The sequence below is a fragment of the Camelina sativa genome, chromosome 3 (assembly GCF_000633955.1).
Source record: "Camelina sativa cultivar DH55 chromosome 3, Cs, whole genome shotgun sequence".
NCBI lineage: Eukaryota > Viridiplantae > Streptophyta > Magnoliopsida > Brassicales > Brassicaceae > Camelina > Camelina sativa.
This window is the reverse complement of record NC_025687.1, coordinates 16,571,308-16,589,852: the sequence shown is the minus strand read 5'-3', so window position 1 is coordinate 16,589,852 and position 18,545 is coordinate 16,571,308. Positions and strand designations below refer to the sequence as shown.

The 18,545-nt window shown below is 38.9% G+C and overlaps 2 protein-coding genes and 2 pseudogenes across 2 annotated transcripts; 2 read left to right on the top strand and 2 right to left on the bottom strand.

Annotated features, from left to right (window-relative positions):
• Window positions 35-3,158, top strand: LOC109124696. The gene is made up of 6 exons (XM_010501548.2): window positions 35-394; window positions 552-2,050; window positions 2,270-2,425; window positions 2,507-2,669; window positions 2,796-2,907; window positions 2,999-3,158. Exons 1-4 carry the CDS (start codon window positions 160-162, stop codon window positions 2,654-2,656), a joined length of 2,040 nt encoding a protein of 679 aa, XP_010499850.1. The 5' UTR covers window positions 35-159; the 3' UTR covers window positions 2,657-2,669; window positions 2,796-2,907; window positions 2,999-3,158.
• LOC104777321 (nascent polypeptide-associated complex subunit alpha-like protein 5) lies at window positions 3,248-4,504 on the bottom strand. The gene is made up of 4 exons (XM_010501546.2): window positions 4,379-4,504; window positions 4,232-4,292; window positions 3,814-3,944; window positions 3,248-3,705 (listed from the first exon to the last, which is right to left on the bottom strand). Exons 1-4 carry the CDS (start codon window positions 4,445-4,447, stop codon window positions 3,364-3,366), a joined length of 603 nt encoding a protein of 200 aa, XP_010499848.1. The 5' UTR covers window positions 4,448-4,504; the 3' UTR covers window positions 3,248-3,363.
• On the top strand, window positions 4,760-6,231 carry LOC104777320 (annotated as a pseudogene).
• Window positions 6,198-10,169, bottom strand: LOC104777319 (annotated as a pseudogene).

Sequence of the window (18,545 nt, the reverse complement as noted above, 5' to 3'; positions counted from 1 at the left end):
AAAAAAAAAAAAAAAAAAAAAAAAAAAAAAAAACTTCGTCCTTTCGTAAGCTAAAGGGGAAGGGGAAGGTGAAGGAAGAAACCTGGAAAAATCCCTTCCCTTCTTCGTTCTTTATCTCACCATTTCTTCCCTTTACCCACAATCACAGAGAAGGAGAAGATGAAGCAGTGTAGTCACGGAATTGATGGTTTACGAACCGGTCTCTCACCTTCCGCTAGACCTTTCGCAATTGGTTCTTCTTCTTCGACCATTTCTCTCAAATCTGAACACGAAGATTCCATCTGGGGTGATTATACTTTAGACCTTTCCTTCTTATCCTCTGATGATCAGAGAAGTGGCGTCGGTGATGATGATTCGTTATCTAACTTGTCTCGCGATGTTGAGCCTACCAAAGGTATCTTCTTCTTAGACTCTTTCCTCTTCCTCGTGTTTGTGAATTTTTTTTTATGCTATTTGTTATTTGGGTAAAGGGATAAGTTTGGATAGAGAGATTTTGGTGTATAGAGTTATAATCTTGTGGAGGCTATAACTGTTGTGTGACACTTTTGCAGAAGGATTGTTTTTGGTGGACAAGATAGCTTGCTCTGGGAAGGTTTTGGTAAACCCTAATCCAGTTTTATCGAAATTGTTGCCTGAGGTATTGATTGAGTCCTCAAATGATGTCAAGTTGGGTCTGTCCTGTATCAACACAACAACAGTCAGGTCTGAGAAAACTTCTGTAGAGTCTGATCAAGATGACTCTGAGGAAGACTCTCCTTGCTGGAAAGGAATGCATTCTCACAAGACTTCTAGACGTTCTACTGATGATCTTAGTGGATTTCGTAGATTGAACCCCTTGGCACCTCAGTTTATACCGTCTAATTCTAAGAAGAAACTCGAAAAATGTGATGAGAATGGTTCTTCTTCTTCTTCGTCTTTGAAGAAGTCTCTGTCTTCAACTTTTCCGTCATCTTCAGGAGAGTTTAACTTAACTGATCCTCTTGAAGATGGAAGCAATGATGCAGCAAAGACAAGCGTCTTGACTCACGATGTGGATGAAATTTTTGGTTTTGTGTCTAGTGATAGTACATCCAAGACCGTGAGTGTGTCTGATTCTAGAAATGAGTTCCTACCATCTAAAAGGTTGGATCCTTTGGCCCCTGTCTTTGTTCCCTCTAGTGCAAAACTAAGTCCTTCTGTTCATGAGAAGCAAGGAGCTTTTGAGACAAATGGAATTGCTCTTATTTCTTTAGATGATAAGTCACTAAATAAGGTCAAGGCGGTGACATCTTCTCGAGAAGTTGGCCATATACTAAAGAGTCGATATGGTGGTCGTGATTTAAATTCAACATCTTCATACAATCCGTGGATTGAATCTGACGCTGGATTTACTGAGTATGCAAAACCAGGAAGCTCCAGCAACAAATCTCATGGTCAGCGGAGATTGAATCCATTGGCTCGTCAGTTCTCTCTTGCAGATACTAAACCGAAAGCATATGACTATGAGAAGAACCAAGCTGCAGATGATTTATCGCTAGTTGGGAATACTCCCGGTTTATACCTTCCTAGTCCTTACAGGGACCATTGTGTAGTAGATGCAGACTTAGCACAATCCCCAGTATATGTGGAACGTGTTATTCCCAACATGTCACGTGGAAGTTCTTCACTTATATCTCCGAAGGCGGAGAGTAACTTTGGGTCTACTAAGTGGTTTGCAGTGGAGCCAAATCCTACATTTTCAGTGAAGGGTAACAAAGATTTTAAGCATCCTCTTCCATTTCATGTTGTAGAAGCTGCAGCAAGTTCATCATCAAGCGATATGGATGCTTTACCAGGCCCATCTCCAAAAATGGATGTGAAGAAACTACTTACAACGATGCATGGACTGTCAGAGTTACTAACGCTTGCACATGGTTCAGATTCACCAAATGCGGAAGAGCTTGATCTCGTTAACAGTACTGTACATAATCTCAACTTGTACATCAAAAACAACATTCAGGAACATGCTGGGAATCAAAGCGTTGCACGACGCAATTCATATGATCTAAAGCTGTTACCTAACAAGAGTAAGGTATGTTGTTCTAACTGTTTTTATGTGTCATATTCTAGCTTAAGCATCATGAGATTTCGTTGAACTTGGAAGCCCATTACTTTCTCTTAGAACATATTTTATTCAAGGGTCAATAAGAAATAGCATCATGTCATGTAGAATTTACAAAAATGATATTGTGTGTTAATGCGTCACCTTTTGTTGTTAACGGTTCACCATGATTCCAAAATCCTCTATTAGCTATCGATTAGAGACCTTCAGCTTCCAACGGCAAACAATATGACTGTCGACCTTGATGTGAAAAGGAAGGATAAATACTCTGTGGTTTCAAGAGAGACGGTCCCAGATTCTCGTTTGTATCAATATGGTGCGACCAAAGATAACAGCTTTGGTCAGGTATGACTTTTTTCTCCATAATTAAGCTGTTATTTTTTTCGTTTAGTGGGAGGTAGACCGTCGGTTTGATAATTTGTGCAGGTTGTGGCTACAAATGGATACCAACAGAGTCATCAAAGCGAGGAGCAGATTAACCAACATGCACTGTTCTATAAAAGCTTATGGCTGAAGGCTGAAGCAGACAGGTGTTTGATGGTATACGAGACTTCTATTTCGAATCCAAATCTTTGAGGATATTAGAAAGGTGACATCAAATCATTCTTAATACCCACTCTTCATCCTTGAAACTTTAAATTCAGAATGTACTGTGAAGGGCAGTTACATGTCAGATTGGTAAGGCTTGTCCAAGGTTTGCTTTTTGATTTTGCAGGTTGGCTTGTAAAATATCAAAGAAGAGCCTCAAGATCTCCAAATTCTGGACGGAGACTATATAGGGCATTTAAATCTTTTTTCCTATGAAGTAGCTGACACATAAGGATGAAGTTAGTGCTATCTTCCTTTATTTTATTTTATGGCCATGTCGATTCAAGAGAATGAATTGATTACTAATTTTCATTGCTACTTCACTTTCAGAATCATTGCTGAGCCAGGCTACTGTTTGGACGTGGAGCCTTTTTGTTTGGTGAAGATCGTAATGTTTTCTTGTTATGGTTCTGTTTATTTGATTATCAGATGTATAAACAAACCATTGTAACTCTTTTCTTAAATACTACGTCATCACACTCTTGTTATATAGTACCTCTTATCTTACTACTAACTTGCCTAAAGTGACCCCAAATTAAACATACTTTGATTAAAGTGGAGAGAAAATGACCTAAAAAATTAAGAAGAAAAAGCAGGGAATCGATAATGTTCCAAACCAATGGTAACAGGGACAAGTAACAACTAAACAAGAGCAAAAGAAGATATGTTGTGGTGACTTTGCAGCTTAAAAAACCCTAAGGGGTGAGTTCCATAATGGCTGAAACGATATCTCCATCATTGGCCTTTAGAGCTTTCACGGCTTTGGCCTTAGAGATACCTGCTTGGGTCATAACAAGATCAATGTCTCTGGCTTCAAAGCCTCCGTCATCTTCGTCTTCTTCCTCTGCTAGTGGAGCCATGGAAGCTTGAGAAGCATCATTAGGTAGCATGGATGTCATGTCAAGCGTCTTGAACCTCTGAGCAGCCTGAGTTTGTAGCTGAGAGCTCAGATCGTCGAGCTTAGCCTCTCCAAAAAAGACATAAGTGTCAGCATTGGGACTCTTGTAAACAGCTGGGTTCGAGATGACATAAAACACCTGATATAGATGCAACATTTCCCAAAATCAAACCTTTATAAATTATAAAACTTCCACCACAAAAAAGAAAGAGATATGAGAATTTTGTTGTCAGAAGTATTCTTTTACATTCTTGGCTCTTCTAAATTCCACGCTGCTGACATCTGATATAGGTTTCATGCCAAGCTTTAGAAGAGCTTTGCGACTTTTCTTCTCGCTTCTACTTTGGTTTGAATACTCATATCCACCTTCTCCTTCACCTACACAGCCATACACATAACATTGAAAACAGAACCCTAAAACCATCACTATAAGTGCGCAATTCTATCAAAGTGTTCCCTTAATAGAGAAGCAAATTCACAGTTCAGAGCTTAATCTAGGGCTTGAAGAACCTCAAAGTTCCAACAATTTCCAGTAAAAAGTAAGTTTTTTTTTTTTTTTTTTTTTTTTCTGATTTCTAGAAACCTCATTTTCAAAACCCTACAAAATGTCTATATATATACACTAAACAATACATATCTCAAAATCAAACGAACGAGCAAATTACCTCCGAAGTCCTCATCGTCTTCGTCATCGTCGTACTCCTCCACAAAAACATCATCTTCCTTCTGTTTTCCACCACAAACCATTTATCAAATTCGACAATATCAAAATCGCAACAAAAAAATCAAACAGAGTAAAAAAAAAAAAAAACCTCGAGTATCAATTGCTCTTTGATGGATTCAATCTGCGATTTCTTTTCCTCCACAATTGCTCCTGGCATCTTTCTTCTTCTTCTTCTTCCCGCAGCTAGAGTGAGTGTGTGACAAAGATGAAACAAATTATGTAAAAGGAGATTAATAATCCTCTGCTTCGCGGTTCACCGTATCTAAAACCCTAGTAGCTGTTAATTTTTAAAGCCCATTGGGCCTCATTCTCAAAAACTTCGATTGGTACTTGGCGAGTCAAAACACGTCTTCTTTTTTTTTTTTTTTTTTTTTTTTTTTTTTTCTTTGTTTCTGATTATTTTTGGGAGAATATTCAAATTATGTCTGAATGTGTAAAAACTTTTCTTTGTTTTGACTGGAATGGTTAACTAGTCAAAACAAATGAAACAACGTTCACAATTTTTTTAACTATAATTCTCAAAAGCTTTGCTTTTGTTGCTTTTGTTTCAGATTCAAGAATCGGAAAATGGAAGAACAAAACCTACCTTTGTATGCAATAATCTTATCCAGCTCCTCTGTTCTTCCCATGGTTCTGAAGACAGCTATAGATCTTGGCCTCTTCGACATATTAGCTGAGTCTGGCCCTTCCTCTGCTTCTCAGATCGTGTCTTTATTGTCTAATCAGACACAAACACATCATAATTCAAGCTTGGTTGATCGGATTCTTCGTTTTCTGACGAGCTACTCTATAGTCACGTGCTCTGTTTCCACTGACCACGGTGAGCCATGTGCGTTCTATGGCTTAGCTCCTGTGGCCAAGTACTTCACCAAGAACCAAGATGGAGGTGGCTCGTTGGCTCCGTTGGTGAATCTGTTTCAGGACAAAGTCGTGATTGATATGTGGTAACATCATTAACAACATCCTAACTCATTTACTAGTTTGAAAACGTTATGATCTCTGACTGATGTTGTATTTAACCATTAAAAGGTACAACCTTAAAGATTCTGTTCTTGAAGGAGGGATTCCATTCAACAAGACTCATGGTTCGAGCGCTGTTGAATTGGTAGGAAGAGATTCAAGATTCAGAGAAGTGTTTCAAAGCTCCATGAAAGGTTTCAATGGAAGAGTTTCTGAAGAATTACAATGGATTCGATGGTGTGAAGTCGTTGGTTGATGTTGGTGGTGGAGATGGCTCTATTCTCAGTAGAATCATCTCTAAGCATCCTCACATCATCAAAGCTGATAACTTTGATTTACCCTTTGTAATCAACACTTCATCAGCTTCTCCAGGTATATACATACATACATACAAGTTCTCGCCAAAGTTTCTCTTGTATTGTAAATGTTCTCAAGGTCATATAATTGTAGGAATTGAGAATATTGCTGGAGACATGTTTACAAACATTCCTAAAGGAGAAGCCATTTTCATGAAGGTATGCTTTTATTTATCAAGTCTTAACATAATCATATACTTCAAAAAGATAACATTGTTTTTTTGTTACAACTTACAACAGTGGATGCTCCATAGTTGGGACGATGAGCATTGCGTGAAGATACTTACCAACTGCTATCAATCATTACCCTCAAACGGGAAGGTGATTGTGGTGGATATGGTAATCCCGGATCTACCAGGAGACACTCTCTTAGACAGAAGCTTGTTTCAGTTTGAGTTGTTCATGATGAACATGAACCCATCAGGGAAAGAAAGAACAAAGAAAGAATTCGAGACTTTAGCTCGTCTCGCTGGATTTTCTAATGTGCAAGTTCCATTTTCATCTCTGTGTTTCTCAGTTGTAGAGTTCCACAAGAACGAGTGATATGTATTATTATTATTATTGATTAAATATATACAGAGTCAGAACTAATTAAGGGTTCTGTTCCCTCTCTACTTGATAGTTACATGATTGATTTTATGCTCTCTCTTAATATACTCAATCACCTTCTCAAGCGTAGCGTCTGTGTCTGCCTCAGGCTTGATCCTAACATGGCAGGATAGAGAGACTTTCCCGACTGTTATGGACCATATATGAAGCTCGTGGACCGCCGTGACTTCATCCATGTCGCATAGACCTGCGGAGAGTCTACTAGGATCGATCTCTCTTGGAGCAGTCTCCATAAGAATGTCAAGAAGCTTCGCGTGGTACTCAAGGTTCTTACCAAAGCCAGTACAGAGAAGATGAGTGTACAGATGAGATCAATTATCTTCAGTTTTGGCTTCCACCAGATAAGTCCAGCACTTATCATCACTCCTACATTTTGGAGTAGATCACCAATAACATGAAGATATGCTCCTAGTACATTTATATTCATTGTTTCTCCTTCGGCCTCCGTATGGTGATCATGATCATGATCATGGGAGTTTCCGTGATGACCATGGCCAAGAAGGAAGACCATTACGGAGTTGACGATGACTCCAAAGCAAGCAACTCCAAACATAAGAGGGCCTTTGATTTCTCTGTTCTGGTGGCAGAGCCTTTTGATTGCTTCACACACAATCCACGCATTGAGGGCCCATGTAAGCAGGATGGATGCAAGATTGGCAAGAACCTCGATTCTGAAGTATCCGAAGGTCCGGTTTGGTGCTGCGTCCGTTAGAATGGCTAGGCTATGCGCTTTTAAGCCGCCAACAATTTCAACGCTCATGAAGACTAAACAGAGGATGATTGAAACAGAGAGCTTCTTCTTGGACATGGAGTTGTCCTCAGTGTCCTCGGCACTGTTAAATTCGCAAGGGATCTCTCCACAAGTTATGATCCTCTCTGTCTCTGCAGTAGTTTCTCTGAGAATTTCAATCTCTTGTTCAACTGTCTGGATCTCCATAGCAATCAAAAAAAAAAAGATAAAAAGATTGATTGAATCTTAGTTTGGTGTGTGTTGAGAGAGAAAAAAAGCAAAGTGTGAATCTGTTTCCATGAAAGGGCCTTTCGATTATATATATAGTTCACAGTTTGTCTTTGATAACATGACAATTTGATGATGCCAATTGTTGTGCATGGACGTAACTCAGTTACTCTTTGATAACATGAAAATTCGATGATGCCAATTGTTGTGCATGCACGTAACTCAGTTACTCTTTGATAACATGACAATTCGATGATGCTACTTGTTTGAGCATAAACGTAACAGCTACATATATACTTGTTAGAGTTGATTTTTGTTTTGTTAACAATGAAACAGCTAGAAGCTGTTCTTCCCATGGTTCTTAAGGTAGCAGCCATAGATCTAGGACTCTTCGACATTATAGCCGTATATGGCCTTATCTCTGCTTCTCTCTCTCATGTCTACTCAGACAAAAATCATCATGATTAGAGATTAGTTAATCAGCTTCTTTGATTCCTTCCATGCTTCTCCATCCTCACCTGCCCTGTTTCCACTGAACACGGTGAGCAATGAGCGGTCTATGGCTAAGCTCATCTTAAAACTGTTGTCTGAACATGTCATCGATGATCTATGCTCTGTTGTTGTGTTTATCGATTCATCATCATGATTTTAAGGTACAATCCTAAAGATTAAATAGGCCTTCCTATAGTCAATAACAACATCTTAACACTGCGTTGTCTGTTGTTGTGTTTATCGATATGATTTAAAGGTACAACCGTAAAGATTATATTCTCCAAATAGGCCTAGTTCCATTCAACAACTCTCACGGTTCAAGGGCGGTTGAATTGGTGGGACGAGATTCATGAATGTTATAAAGACAACTTCAGTCATGGCTCGCTCTGACTTGAATATTAAAACTTAATTTTTTAGAATATAAAAACTTCATTTCTTATAAAGAAATTGTTTGATAACTTGATCATGTTTACAGAAAGAATACAAACAGCTTGTATCAAATAGAGAGCTCTTTTAGCTGACTTGGGGGTCAAGAAACGTACAAGGTTCTTGTTGCAGGTGAACAACCGCCATCACAAGATGAATTTATCTTGATGATCTTTTCTAGACAATGCTGTTGTGCTCATAGGGTATACGCTAGCTTATGTTCTGGTGGTGGGCTTATAAATGTTGCAGCATATAAGACAAAAACACGATAACCAGAAAAAAACAAAATGATAACCCAACAGAGTGACAAAAGCCCATGTGTAACCTTTGAGAAGTGTCACATTCACAGGGTTTGACAACTATAGATTCATCAAACATCTTGAGGAGACTGAGCTTCAAATTTGCTAATGCTCTGAAATAAACGACGACTCTGTCCCGGACGAGCAGTAGTAAATTGTTCATCATCATCTAAAAGATGCAAAGCATTAAAATTATTAATACTCTCAAACGAAGGACGATCTTGTAGCGGGCGAGAAATGGTCCTTACATGATGATGAACCTTTCTAGACGACGATGCTTCTGTGCAACATATATTTTCTTCATAATATTAAAATTAAGATCCTCTACATGGTCTACAAAGGCGTAAACTCGATGCCACTGGGTAAACACTTCATGGTTACCAAGGATTTCAACGCGTTGGATAGTGTTCCTTTGGGGATTAAAGTAGAAAACATAAAACGGTGTAGATGTTAGGGTGCCCAAAAAAACAATATCACCTTTAGCAGTAACTCCAGCAACAGAAAAGTAGTAGGAATCACGGAATTGATTCTTGGGCAAAGTGTTGGCATATTAATTTGGACCATTCTTGTTTCTCGGCATCCTTTAGAACCCACGTACACAAGGTAAGGGTACGCCTTGGGCCAAGGGACATTGGATCTTCCTCCACTTCATTTTTCCGGTTCCCAATGTCAGAACATGGTGTACGCACCCATGGCTCATCCGCAATACCTTGAATTGTTTGTCAATAGGATCAAACCCTAAAAGGCTTCTTAACTCTTTGTACTACAGGAGACGACGACTTCACATAAAGATTATTATGATCAGGCTGAGGCGATGAGAAGAAGAGCCACTCACCCTGTCTTTTGACACCAAATAAGAGACGTGGATGATCCCTGGACTTGGTCAAGAAAAACTCGGTGAAATATGGACGGACAAGTGTGGACCTCCATAGCTTCGACACGCAACGACACCTCCCGGCTGACTTTGCAGAAAATCTCGAGAATATCTCGAGAAAGAGATCAATCGGTATGGAATCTAAATTTTCTCCTCTATTCATTATCTGTTCGAAACTCTATACCAGGAATTTTGAAGGAAATTGCTCAGCCTCTACGCTAAACCTCATTCTCCTCATCATTTTATAGTGTTTTCGAGTTTTTATTAACCTACTTAAACAGTGCACAGCCTTAATCAGCATAGCCCAATTATTTGGGCCTTGACATGCTTCTGGCCCAGTTGGTCTCTTACCTTCTTCTTCGACAACACAAAACATAAAGACTTTTTTCTTCTGCAACTTCTTCTTCTTCTTCTTGTAACAGATTAAACAAAGATGAGATTCCAACAGGAATATCACGCAGCCAAAACTGGGAACCCACTAAAAAAAAAATTCAAGGAGATCAGACCACATCTGAAATAAATAAAAAACACCAATTTCAAGATCATTAACGATCCAACCAATATCAATTATCAATAGCAAGGAACAAAAATCAGAAATTGTCGAGCTACTGAAATTTATAAAGTTCCGTGAAAGAGATTAGTTACTTCAGGAATGACTCGAGGGTAGTGTGAATTCCAGCGGAGACGAGCATACGCCTCTTGCCGGTGGTCGTAGCTAGCTAACGTTTACCGGTTTAAAGAAACTTCCCGAGACAATCGGAATATACAAAAGTAAAGCGATGATGATTGATCGGTGAACTGAAAAGAATCGAATTGACTCCGCCCATTGATCAAAGTCCACAAATTTTTTCCAGTGTATCTCTCTCCAACAACAACGAAGACAAACTTCCCCCAAGTTCATCATTTTTCAGATGATACCCATGTGTTTCTACTAAATTCTAAAATCTCCCCAAAGATTTTGTAAAAATACAATATAACCCTATTTCTTTAATTGGAAATTAACTTGACGCAATTAATGAGTATGTTTAAGACTTTAAGTACTCCTCCTAGTCCTGATTCTGACTTTGTTAACGTTAAAATACTTGATCTGACGAATTCACCCTCAGGACAAAGAAAAGGAAATATTGTACGCTGGTTTAAAAGTCTACCTGAGACTTTGTTTCAGGTAAATTTCTTGCGATAAAAGGAAGTTCCTTTATATTTCCTTTTCCTGAAGTCTCTTACCGTCCATATATAATTTGGAGTGGGTATCCGATATACAACACGACTAAAGCCTCTCTCTCTATATCGATCCATATTTGTGTGAGATTTTATAACCGTAGCTAGCTTACAACGTTTTGGAGCATTCAATTCAACAGACGAACACTTGATTGAAGATTGCGATTGCAACGGAGGAGAGATCATCTGATATTCACCGTTTGGCATATTCTGCAATTAGAGCTGCGAATTCACATGAGGATGATCGCTGCTTTGATATTCTACGATACATGAAGCAGAGCTTGAATCTCTCTGTCAAAGATCTTTGTCATTCCAATGCGATCCTTCCGTTGGCGAGTCTGAGAGATCACCAAAACCCTAAGTTACGAATGGAAGCTAATCTCTTGTTCAACTCATGGATGAAGACTCTTTTTTACTCCAGCGGACGAAACTCTTCTACTTGCAACAAACCTCGATCTAGGTCTCAGGAAAAAACCGCAGAGATTAAACAAATCGATGGTGATCGCAAGTCCTTTTCAGTTCAGGCAAAGAAACTTCGACGTCTGGTATCTGACTTGAGGACAACAATACTACCATATCTATTCCAACCAAGATTCATCTAAAACAACAAAACCATGATGCTTCTGTTCAAGTATTGGACAAGACAAATGATCAAAGATCTACTAAGCCTCTTGAAACAGGAGAGATTCAACACAAGCGTGAAGAAGATTGCAATAAGTCTATTGCAGCGAAGTCACTACCGATAAAACTTTCTGAAAACCCTAGATCTAAGACTCATGAAACGGAAAGATTAAGCACAAGCCTGGCGTTTGCAAGTCTGTTTTACCAACATCAAGAACAACTCTCCAGATGAAGAAGAACCAGGCACCTTTAAAAGATTCTCAAAACCTTAAACACTGTCCAGCCTTGAAGAAGAACTCAACAGAGATGTTGGACCTCTTCGATATCGCAAAAAAAAACAGCGGATGTGGCCAAGGCAAAGGGACTTCTTGCGGCTAAAGCAGAGGTATCAATCTGCCTAGACACTCTCTCATTACTCATGGATTTTTCCATCAGTTCAACAGCTACTGAAACAAGGCGGATCATGCTAAGGCTTGAGACACAAAGATAGAAAGATCTGCAATTCTGCATCAGCGCTTCTTCACTGTTGGAGACAGAACATTAAGGATCAACAACACTAACATGTGTGTAAAACTCAAAGATAGTGTCATTAGCAAAAAACAAGGGTCAGATATATTAGTAGACTTGTGACTTGACAGCTTTGGTTGTTTATTCTTTTGGTAAATTAGACTAGTGTACGTAGTCACCACTTAAATTCCATTACTCAAAAGCTGTGAGTTGGGAATATGTTATAAGGATATTTCACTATTTCTCTTTGTATGGTTCAACTGGAGTGTGTTTTTCTTCTGTTTATATATATAACATTGAAATTGCAGTTTGATCATGTGTACATTTGTTTTCAGTTGTAGTCGAGAGACAATACTAAAATTTTCATTGTTATCAGACAAAGTTAAAAACAAAATATGTAATAAAGGAACTTGTTCATTACAAGACAACTTTCCTCAAGAGGAAGACCACAAAAGTCCTCTATTCCCTATAGAATAAAGAACTTTTAAAAAACAGAATTCAAAAGAAAAAAAACTTCTTTATTATCTTAGTGAAACTTGCTCAAAACACTAAGCTTTCTCTCTCAGAATTCTCCTATCTCTCTCAAGCTTACAATCTCTCTCAATAGAAAAACCTAAAACACAAGGCTTCTATTTATAAGCTTTTAGAATCCTATTATTACTTTTTCCTAAGAAAAGGATTATTTCCTAAACTTTCTCCTAAGGATATGTTAAGATCTCAATTTAACATATCCTTGTCCTAATCACCTTTTAAGTTTGCTTGGTTATCAAGCTTAACTCAACAATCTCCCCTTTAAGCTTGATGTCAATCCCCTTCACTTCTTGAACTCCAATGAGATTTCTCATCTCTTTGAACTTAATTCTTCCTAACCCTTTAGTTAGAATATCCGCCTTTTGTAAGCTTCCAGGAACATGCTCCACATCTATATGCTCATTTTCAACACACTCTCGTATGAAATGAAACCTCCTGTGAATGTGCTTACTCTTCCCATGAAACACTGGATTCCTTGTGAGAGCTAAAGCTGACCTGTTATCAATCCGTACTACTGGCTTTTGACTCTCTTCTCCCATGACTTCACTTAACAGATCTTGTAGCCATATTGCCTGTTTCGCAGCCTCCGTAGCTGCCATAAACTCAGCTTCACAGGATGACAAGGCAACGATCTCTTGCCTCTGGGAACACCATGTTATGGGACACTCATTAAAGTAAAACACATGCCCTGAAGTACTCTTACCATCATATGTATCGACATTATGACTACTGTCGCTATAGCCGATCAACCCACTAGTATTCCCTCGCATGAATTTTAGTCCAAATGTTGTCGTTCCTTGTAGATACCTCAAGACTTGCTTAAGAGCTACTGCATGTGACTGTTTTGGCTCTCGCATGTATCTACTTAGAACACCAACACTATAAGATAAATCTGGACGCGTATGTAGGAGATACCTCAAACAACCAATGTTTCTTCTGTATTGCTTCTCATCGACATATTTCTCACCTTGTGCTTTACAAAGTTTCAGACCTTGATCCATCGGTATGTGAACAAGATTGCACTCTTTCATACCAGTCTCCTCTAGAATTTTAAGTGCATATCTTTCTTGACTTAAAGTGATTCCTTCCTTGTTCTGTTCAACCTCTATCCCTAGATAGTAAGACAATAAACCGAGATCACTCATCTCAAATTTTGTTGACATTCCCCGTTTGAACTCTAGGATTAGATCAAGACTGGAACCGGTCACTAATAGGTCATCCACATAGACTGCTACGACAAGTAGTTCCTCCTTCTCTCGTTTCCTGTAAATAAAGGGTTCTTTGGAGCACTTAACAAAACCCAACTCCTTCAAGATCTGATTCAACTTGTTGTTCCAAGCTCGTGGCGCCTGCTTCAAACCGTACAAAGCTTTATGCAACTTATAAACTTTGTTTTCACTTCCACTCACAACAAATCCTTCTGGTTGGCTAACGTAGACGTCTTCCCTTAATTCACCATGGAGAAACGCTGTCTTAACATCAAGATGATGTATCTCCCATCCCTTAGAAGCTGCTAAAGCAATTATGAAACATATGGTTTCAATTCGAGCTACTGGAGCAAATACTTCGTCATAGTCAATTCCCTGTCTTTGAACATATCCTTTCGTGACCAACATAGCTTTGTATTTGTTCACACTGCCATCAGAGTTGCGTTTTATCTTAAAGACCCACTTTAATCCTATTGCTTTCGAACCATGTGGGAGATTAACCAACGACCATGTTTTATTCCTTTCAATTGAGAGTAACTCTTCCCCACAAGCATCCCTCCAAACCGTTAGCTCCATAGCCTCTTCATAACTCCAAGGTTCTTCGTCTAAAGTCAACAGAAGTTGTTCACCCTCTAAATCTGCAAGGAGAACATAATCTTCTAAGTAACTCGGTAGCTTACTTTCTCTAGTCGATCTTCTAAGAGCTACTGGTTGTTGCTCTGTCTCATCATCGTCGGATATCTCAACAATTTCTGGTATCTCTTCCTCCATCTCCTCGTTGTTTTCATTACCTCTCCCATCACTTGTTATTGAGGTCTGAACAATCTGTGGTTCCCTAATACCATTGTTCCCTGTTTCTCTGAACGTGAGTTTGAACCCACCAGGTTCACTAGTATCACCTTTGATACTATTCCACTTCCAACTCTTATTCTCATCGAAGATAACATCCCTACTAACCGTTATTCTTCTTGTTGTTGGATCAAGAAGTCGATATGCCTTTGATCCCCGCTCTATCCCGAGGTACACTAACGTCTTTGATCTGTCATCCAATTTCTTGAGATATGGTGTCTCTACTCTAGTGTAACCAATGCACCCGAACACCCTAAGGTGATTGATATTCGGTTTCTTTCCCTTTAGTGCCTCATAGGGTGTATGTTTGTTCAAAGCTCTAGTTGCGACTCTATTAATCAAATATGTCGCATGCCTCACTGCTTCTCCCCATAAGAAATTTGGAACACTCATGTGCTTAAGAATGCTCCTAGTCATCTCCATTAGTGTTCTACTTCTTCTCTCAACAACTCCATTTTGTTGAGGCGAGTATGGAGCTGTTAGATGTCTCTGAATTCCGTTCTGTTCACAAAAATCTTTGAACTCAATCGAAGTAAATTCTTCTCCTTTGTCTGTTCGAAATGTTTTGATTAGCAGTCCTGTTTCTTGTTCAACCGTTGCTTTGAATGCCTTGAATCTATCAAAGGCCTCACTTTTCTCTCTTAGAAGAATGGACCACATATAACGTGAATGATCATCGATCAAGACAAAAATATACTTCTTCTGCGAGGCTGTAGAGGGTGTGACAGGACCACAAAGATCCCCATGTACAAGTTCCAGCGGTTGTGATGCTCAGAATGATGTAGCTTTGGGAAAACCAGTCTTTGTTTGTTTTGCTCGCAAACAAGATTCACAAGTCTCCTTTGTTATTTCTATCCTCGGTATGCCTGTAACCACTTCTTCTTTAACTATCATCTTCATTGTCTCTCGGTTAATGTGTCCTAGTCTCTTGTGCCATCGTTCAGCATCAGTTGAAACAGAGGTCTGAAGACACTTCACATTCTCAACCTCCATGAGAACCTTGTAGAGCCGGTTTTGCGATCTTGTGGCACTAACAAGTAGTTTCCCTTTGCTATCATGGAGAGTTAAAATCTTGTCTCGCATTCGAACTTCACATCCAGACTCAGTTGCCTGTCCAAGACTAATGATATTACTTCTCAGCTTTGGTATATAGTAAACATCGACCAAGACCTTGTGATCGCCACTCTTGCTGACGAATAACACATAACCTTTTCCCAGAATGTCAACTCTTGAGTCATCTCTGAACCGAACCTTCCCTGTTATTGTTTCATCCAGTTTGTTAAAGAACATCCTATTGCCAGTCATGTGATTACTCGCCCCGTTATCAAGGTACCAAACGTTGGCAACATCGGTTTGATACTCATACTTCTTTGGTCTCACTTTCTCCTCATTGAGATAAACAACCTCATGCATCATCAGCTCCTCAGCTTCGTGTGTCGAATCACCATCATTCTCATGAATTTCTTGCAGTTTTAGCAACCTATCAGGGCAATCATACGCCATGTGCCCCAACTTATCACATCTAAAACAAACAATTCTGGACTTATCTTGAGGCCCTCGGTAATTTTGTCTCCCACGCCCTCGTCCTCTTCCTCTACCAGCAGTACGACCTCCTCGTCCTCTGTTATAGCTTGCAGGTTCATGTAACGATTGAGATTCATTATTCGCATACATGAGTTTCCCTTGATCTTCTAAGAGATTTTCTTCTTCGTTGATCCTCTCTTCATAGGCTTTCAATCTTCCAACTATGTCTTTGAAGCTTGTTTTGTTGAGGTCAAGCACCTGTTCGAGAGAGGCGATGATATGAATGTACTTGCGTCTAGGAAGACTGTTAAGAAATTTCTTAACGAGCTTTGAATCCTCAAAAGGTACTCCTAAGGCAGATGACTTAGACGCAAGCTCTGTTAGTTTGCCCGAAAAATCATCAATTGTATCCGTCTCTTTCATCCTTATTCTCTCGAAGTTTGAAAGCAAGGTTTGAAGTCTTGCATCTTTGACTCTCTCAGCTCCCATATACTTTGTTTTTATTGAGGTCCAAATCTCTTTCGCAGTCTTAAGGCGTCCAACCTGTAAAACTAGGTTTTCCGGAATAGATTGAAATAAGAGTACTCTTGCTAGGTCGTTCTTCTCTTCATCTGTTGATCCAGGTTCTATTGTCTCCCAGACCTTGTGAACCTTGAGCATGGCTTCCATTCGCATTACCCATACGGTGTAATTTGTCATGGTGAGGACAGGGCATTGAATGGATGAAAGTCCTCCCTCCTTCACGTTGGTTACAGCTGCCGTCATAGGTATGATGTCTGACATGATCTCACAACCCTTGATTCTATTGTTTAAGCTCTGATACCAAATATAGAATCAAGAACTTTTTAAAAACAGAATTCAAAAGAAAAAAAAAAATTATTATCTTAGTGAAACTTGCTCAAAACACTAAGCTCTCTCTCTCTCAGAATTCTCTTATCTATCTCAAGCTTACAATCTCTCTCAATAGAAAAACCTAAAACACAAGGCTTCTATTTATAAGCCTTTAGAATCCTATTATTCTTTTTTCCTAAGAAAAGGATTATTTCCTAAACTTTCTCCTAAGGATATGTTAAGATCTCAATTTAACATATCCTTGTCCTAATCATCTTTTAAGTTTGCTTGGTTATCAAGCTTAACTCAACATTCCCTTCAAGGAAGTCCTTTAGAATAGTCCCTGAGAGTTGGTTTCTTGATAGCGCCTTACCCATTGGACAAAAACAGAGGAATATGGCTGACTTGTGAAGACATTGTTCGATAAGTTTGGATACAACAGATGCCTTCAACAACAGACCAATGCTCATGAATTTGTGTTTCCAGAAAGATCAATGGTGTTCTATAGTAACTAGAAATCTTCATATATTACAAAATGCGTATGCCAAAAAAATCAAACCGGAACAGTCATCTCCGCCGCATTACCACCGCCTCTCTGTTCATCATCTTATCTCGAAATCTATTCAAGAGTCAAGACACTTCCCTTTAGATTCAGGAACCAAAAGAGTGAAAACAATCCCAAAGAAATTAACAGCAACGAGTTCGTTGAATACAAATTGTAAAGACTATTACAATAGTCAATAACTGTTCATTGATGTTTCTTTCAGGCCAAGCTACATCGTTAACTCACCAAACGGCAAGTATGCTTCTTGGTTTAGCATTAGAGTTCGGATATGGCATGTGAAAATTTACTGTGAGAATAAATATCTACGGATTGTGAAGCCACCCATCTGATGATTAAATCCAAAGTCCAAACTCTTCTTCTGGCTTTGTTGAGAAGAGTTTGAAAGAAAGGCTGGTTCAAAAGTAAGGAATTGGCACAATGTTAATGTAACTCTGCTTCTTCTTCTGGTTTTCTCCCAACGTACACTGAAAGAAACCCTGTTGATGATGATTTTAGTCGCAACGCTCGACACATTAATCACTCTAACCTTGTATGTAAACAGCATGCAGTATGTCTTCATCCATGTCATATAGACCGTGCTACAAGCAATCCTCAATATCTTAGAGCTTCTTCTTGAACATGAAGTGATCCTCAATATCCTCTGCATCGTAAAATCCACAAGTCTGTTTCATACTCATCAAATGGTATGTAGACAAAAAAAAAACATACAAGAAGTTAAAACGATAAAATCCGTAGCCATTTATAGTTGAGACAAAATTAAATAATATCTTGATTCTTCAAAGATTTATAAGTATTGATAAATGAAGTAATTGCTACGGAAATTTCAATAGAGAAAGGTGTAAATTGACGAAATCAAGTGAAAGTTTAAGATAAATTTTTTAGGTTACGAAACTGAGTAGAAATTTGCAAAATCAAGTGATTATGAAAACAAAATTAGCAAGTGGAGCGCTCAGAGTAAGGAAGGATATGGGACGCATATGTGAGAATGACAAAGCTGTTGGCTTTATAACCACAAATAACTTCATCTGCTAAAGAGACACAGACCAATGATCATGGCGGCTCAGGTTTCTTCTTGGACATTGAACAATCTTGTATGTCCTCACGACATTAAAGATCGATCAACCTCTACGAAGAAACCCTCAACCGCCGTAATCTTCTGGCTAATCTTCATGGCAGTTGAAGTTGTTGGTGGCATAAAAGCCATCAGTCTCACAATTCTTGCATATGCGGCTCATCAAGATTGAATGTAGAAGAAACTTTGGTTTGCCTAGAGACTAGAGGGAAACAATAATCTCTTTACTTGAAGGTCATTGCCATTATATAATCCCTTCTCGTTGATTTGTTTCCTATACAATCAGTCATCAAAATCTTTACATGCCTTACCAATTCTTGAAACCGTTACCAATTCTTGAAACCGTTACCATTCA

Bases quoted from the DNA above. Each gene is read 5' to 3' on its own strand.
- LOC109124696 (XM_010501548.2), top strand. From the start codon at position 160: ATGAAGCAGTGTAGTCACGGAATTGATGGTTTACGAACCGGTCTCTCA. The intron at 395-551 runs GTATCTTCTTCT...ACACTTTTGCAG, and splicing joins CGATGTTGAGCCTACCAAAG to AAGGATTGTTTTTGGTGGAC. The intron at 2,426-2,506 runs GTATGACTTTTT...TAATTTGTGCAG, and splicing joins AAGATAACAGCTTTGGTCAG to GTTGTGGCTACAAATGGATA.
- LOC104777321 (XM_010501546.2), bottom strand. From the start codon at position 4,447: ATGCCAGGAGCAATTGTGGAGGAAAAGAAATCGCAGATTGAATCCATC. The intron at 4,293-4,378 runs GTTTTTTTTTTT...GGTGGAAAACAG, and splicing joins AAGAGCAATTGATACTCGAG to AAGGAAGATGATGTTTTTGT. The intron at 3,945-4,231 runs GTAATTTGCTCG...ATGGCTGTGTAG, and splicing joins AGACGATGAGGACTTCGGAG to GTGAAGGAGAAGGTGGATAT.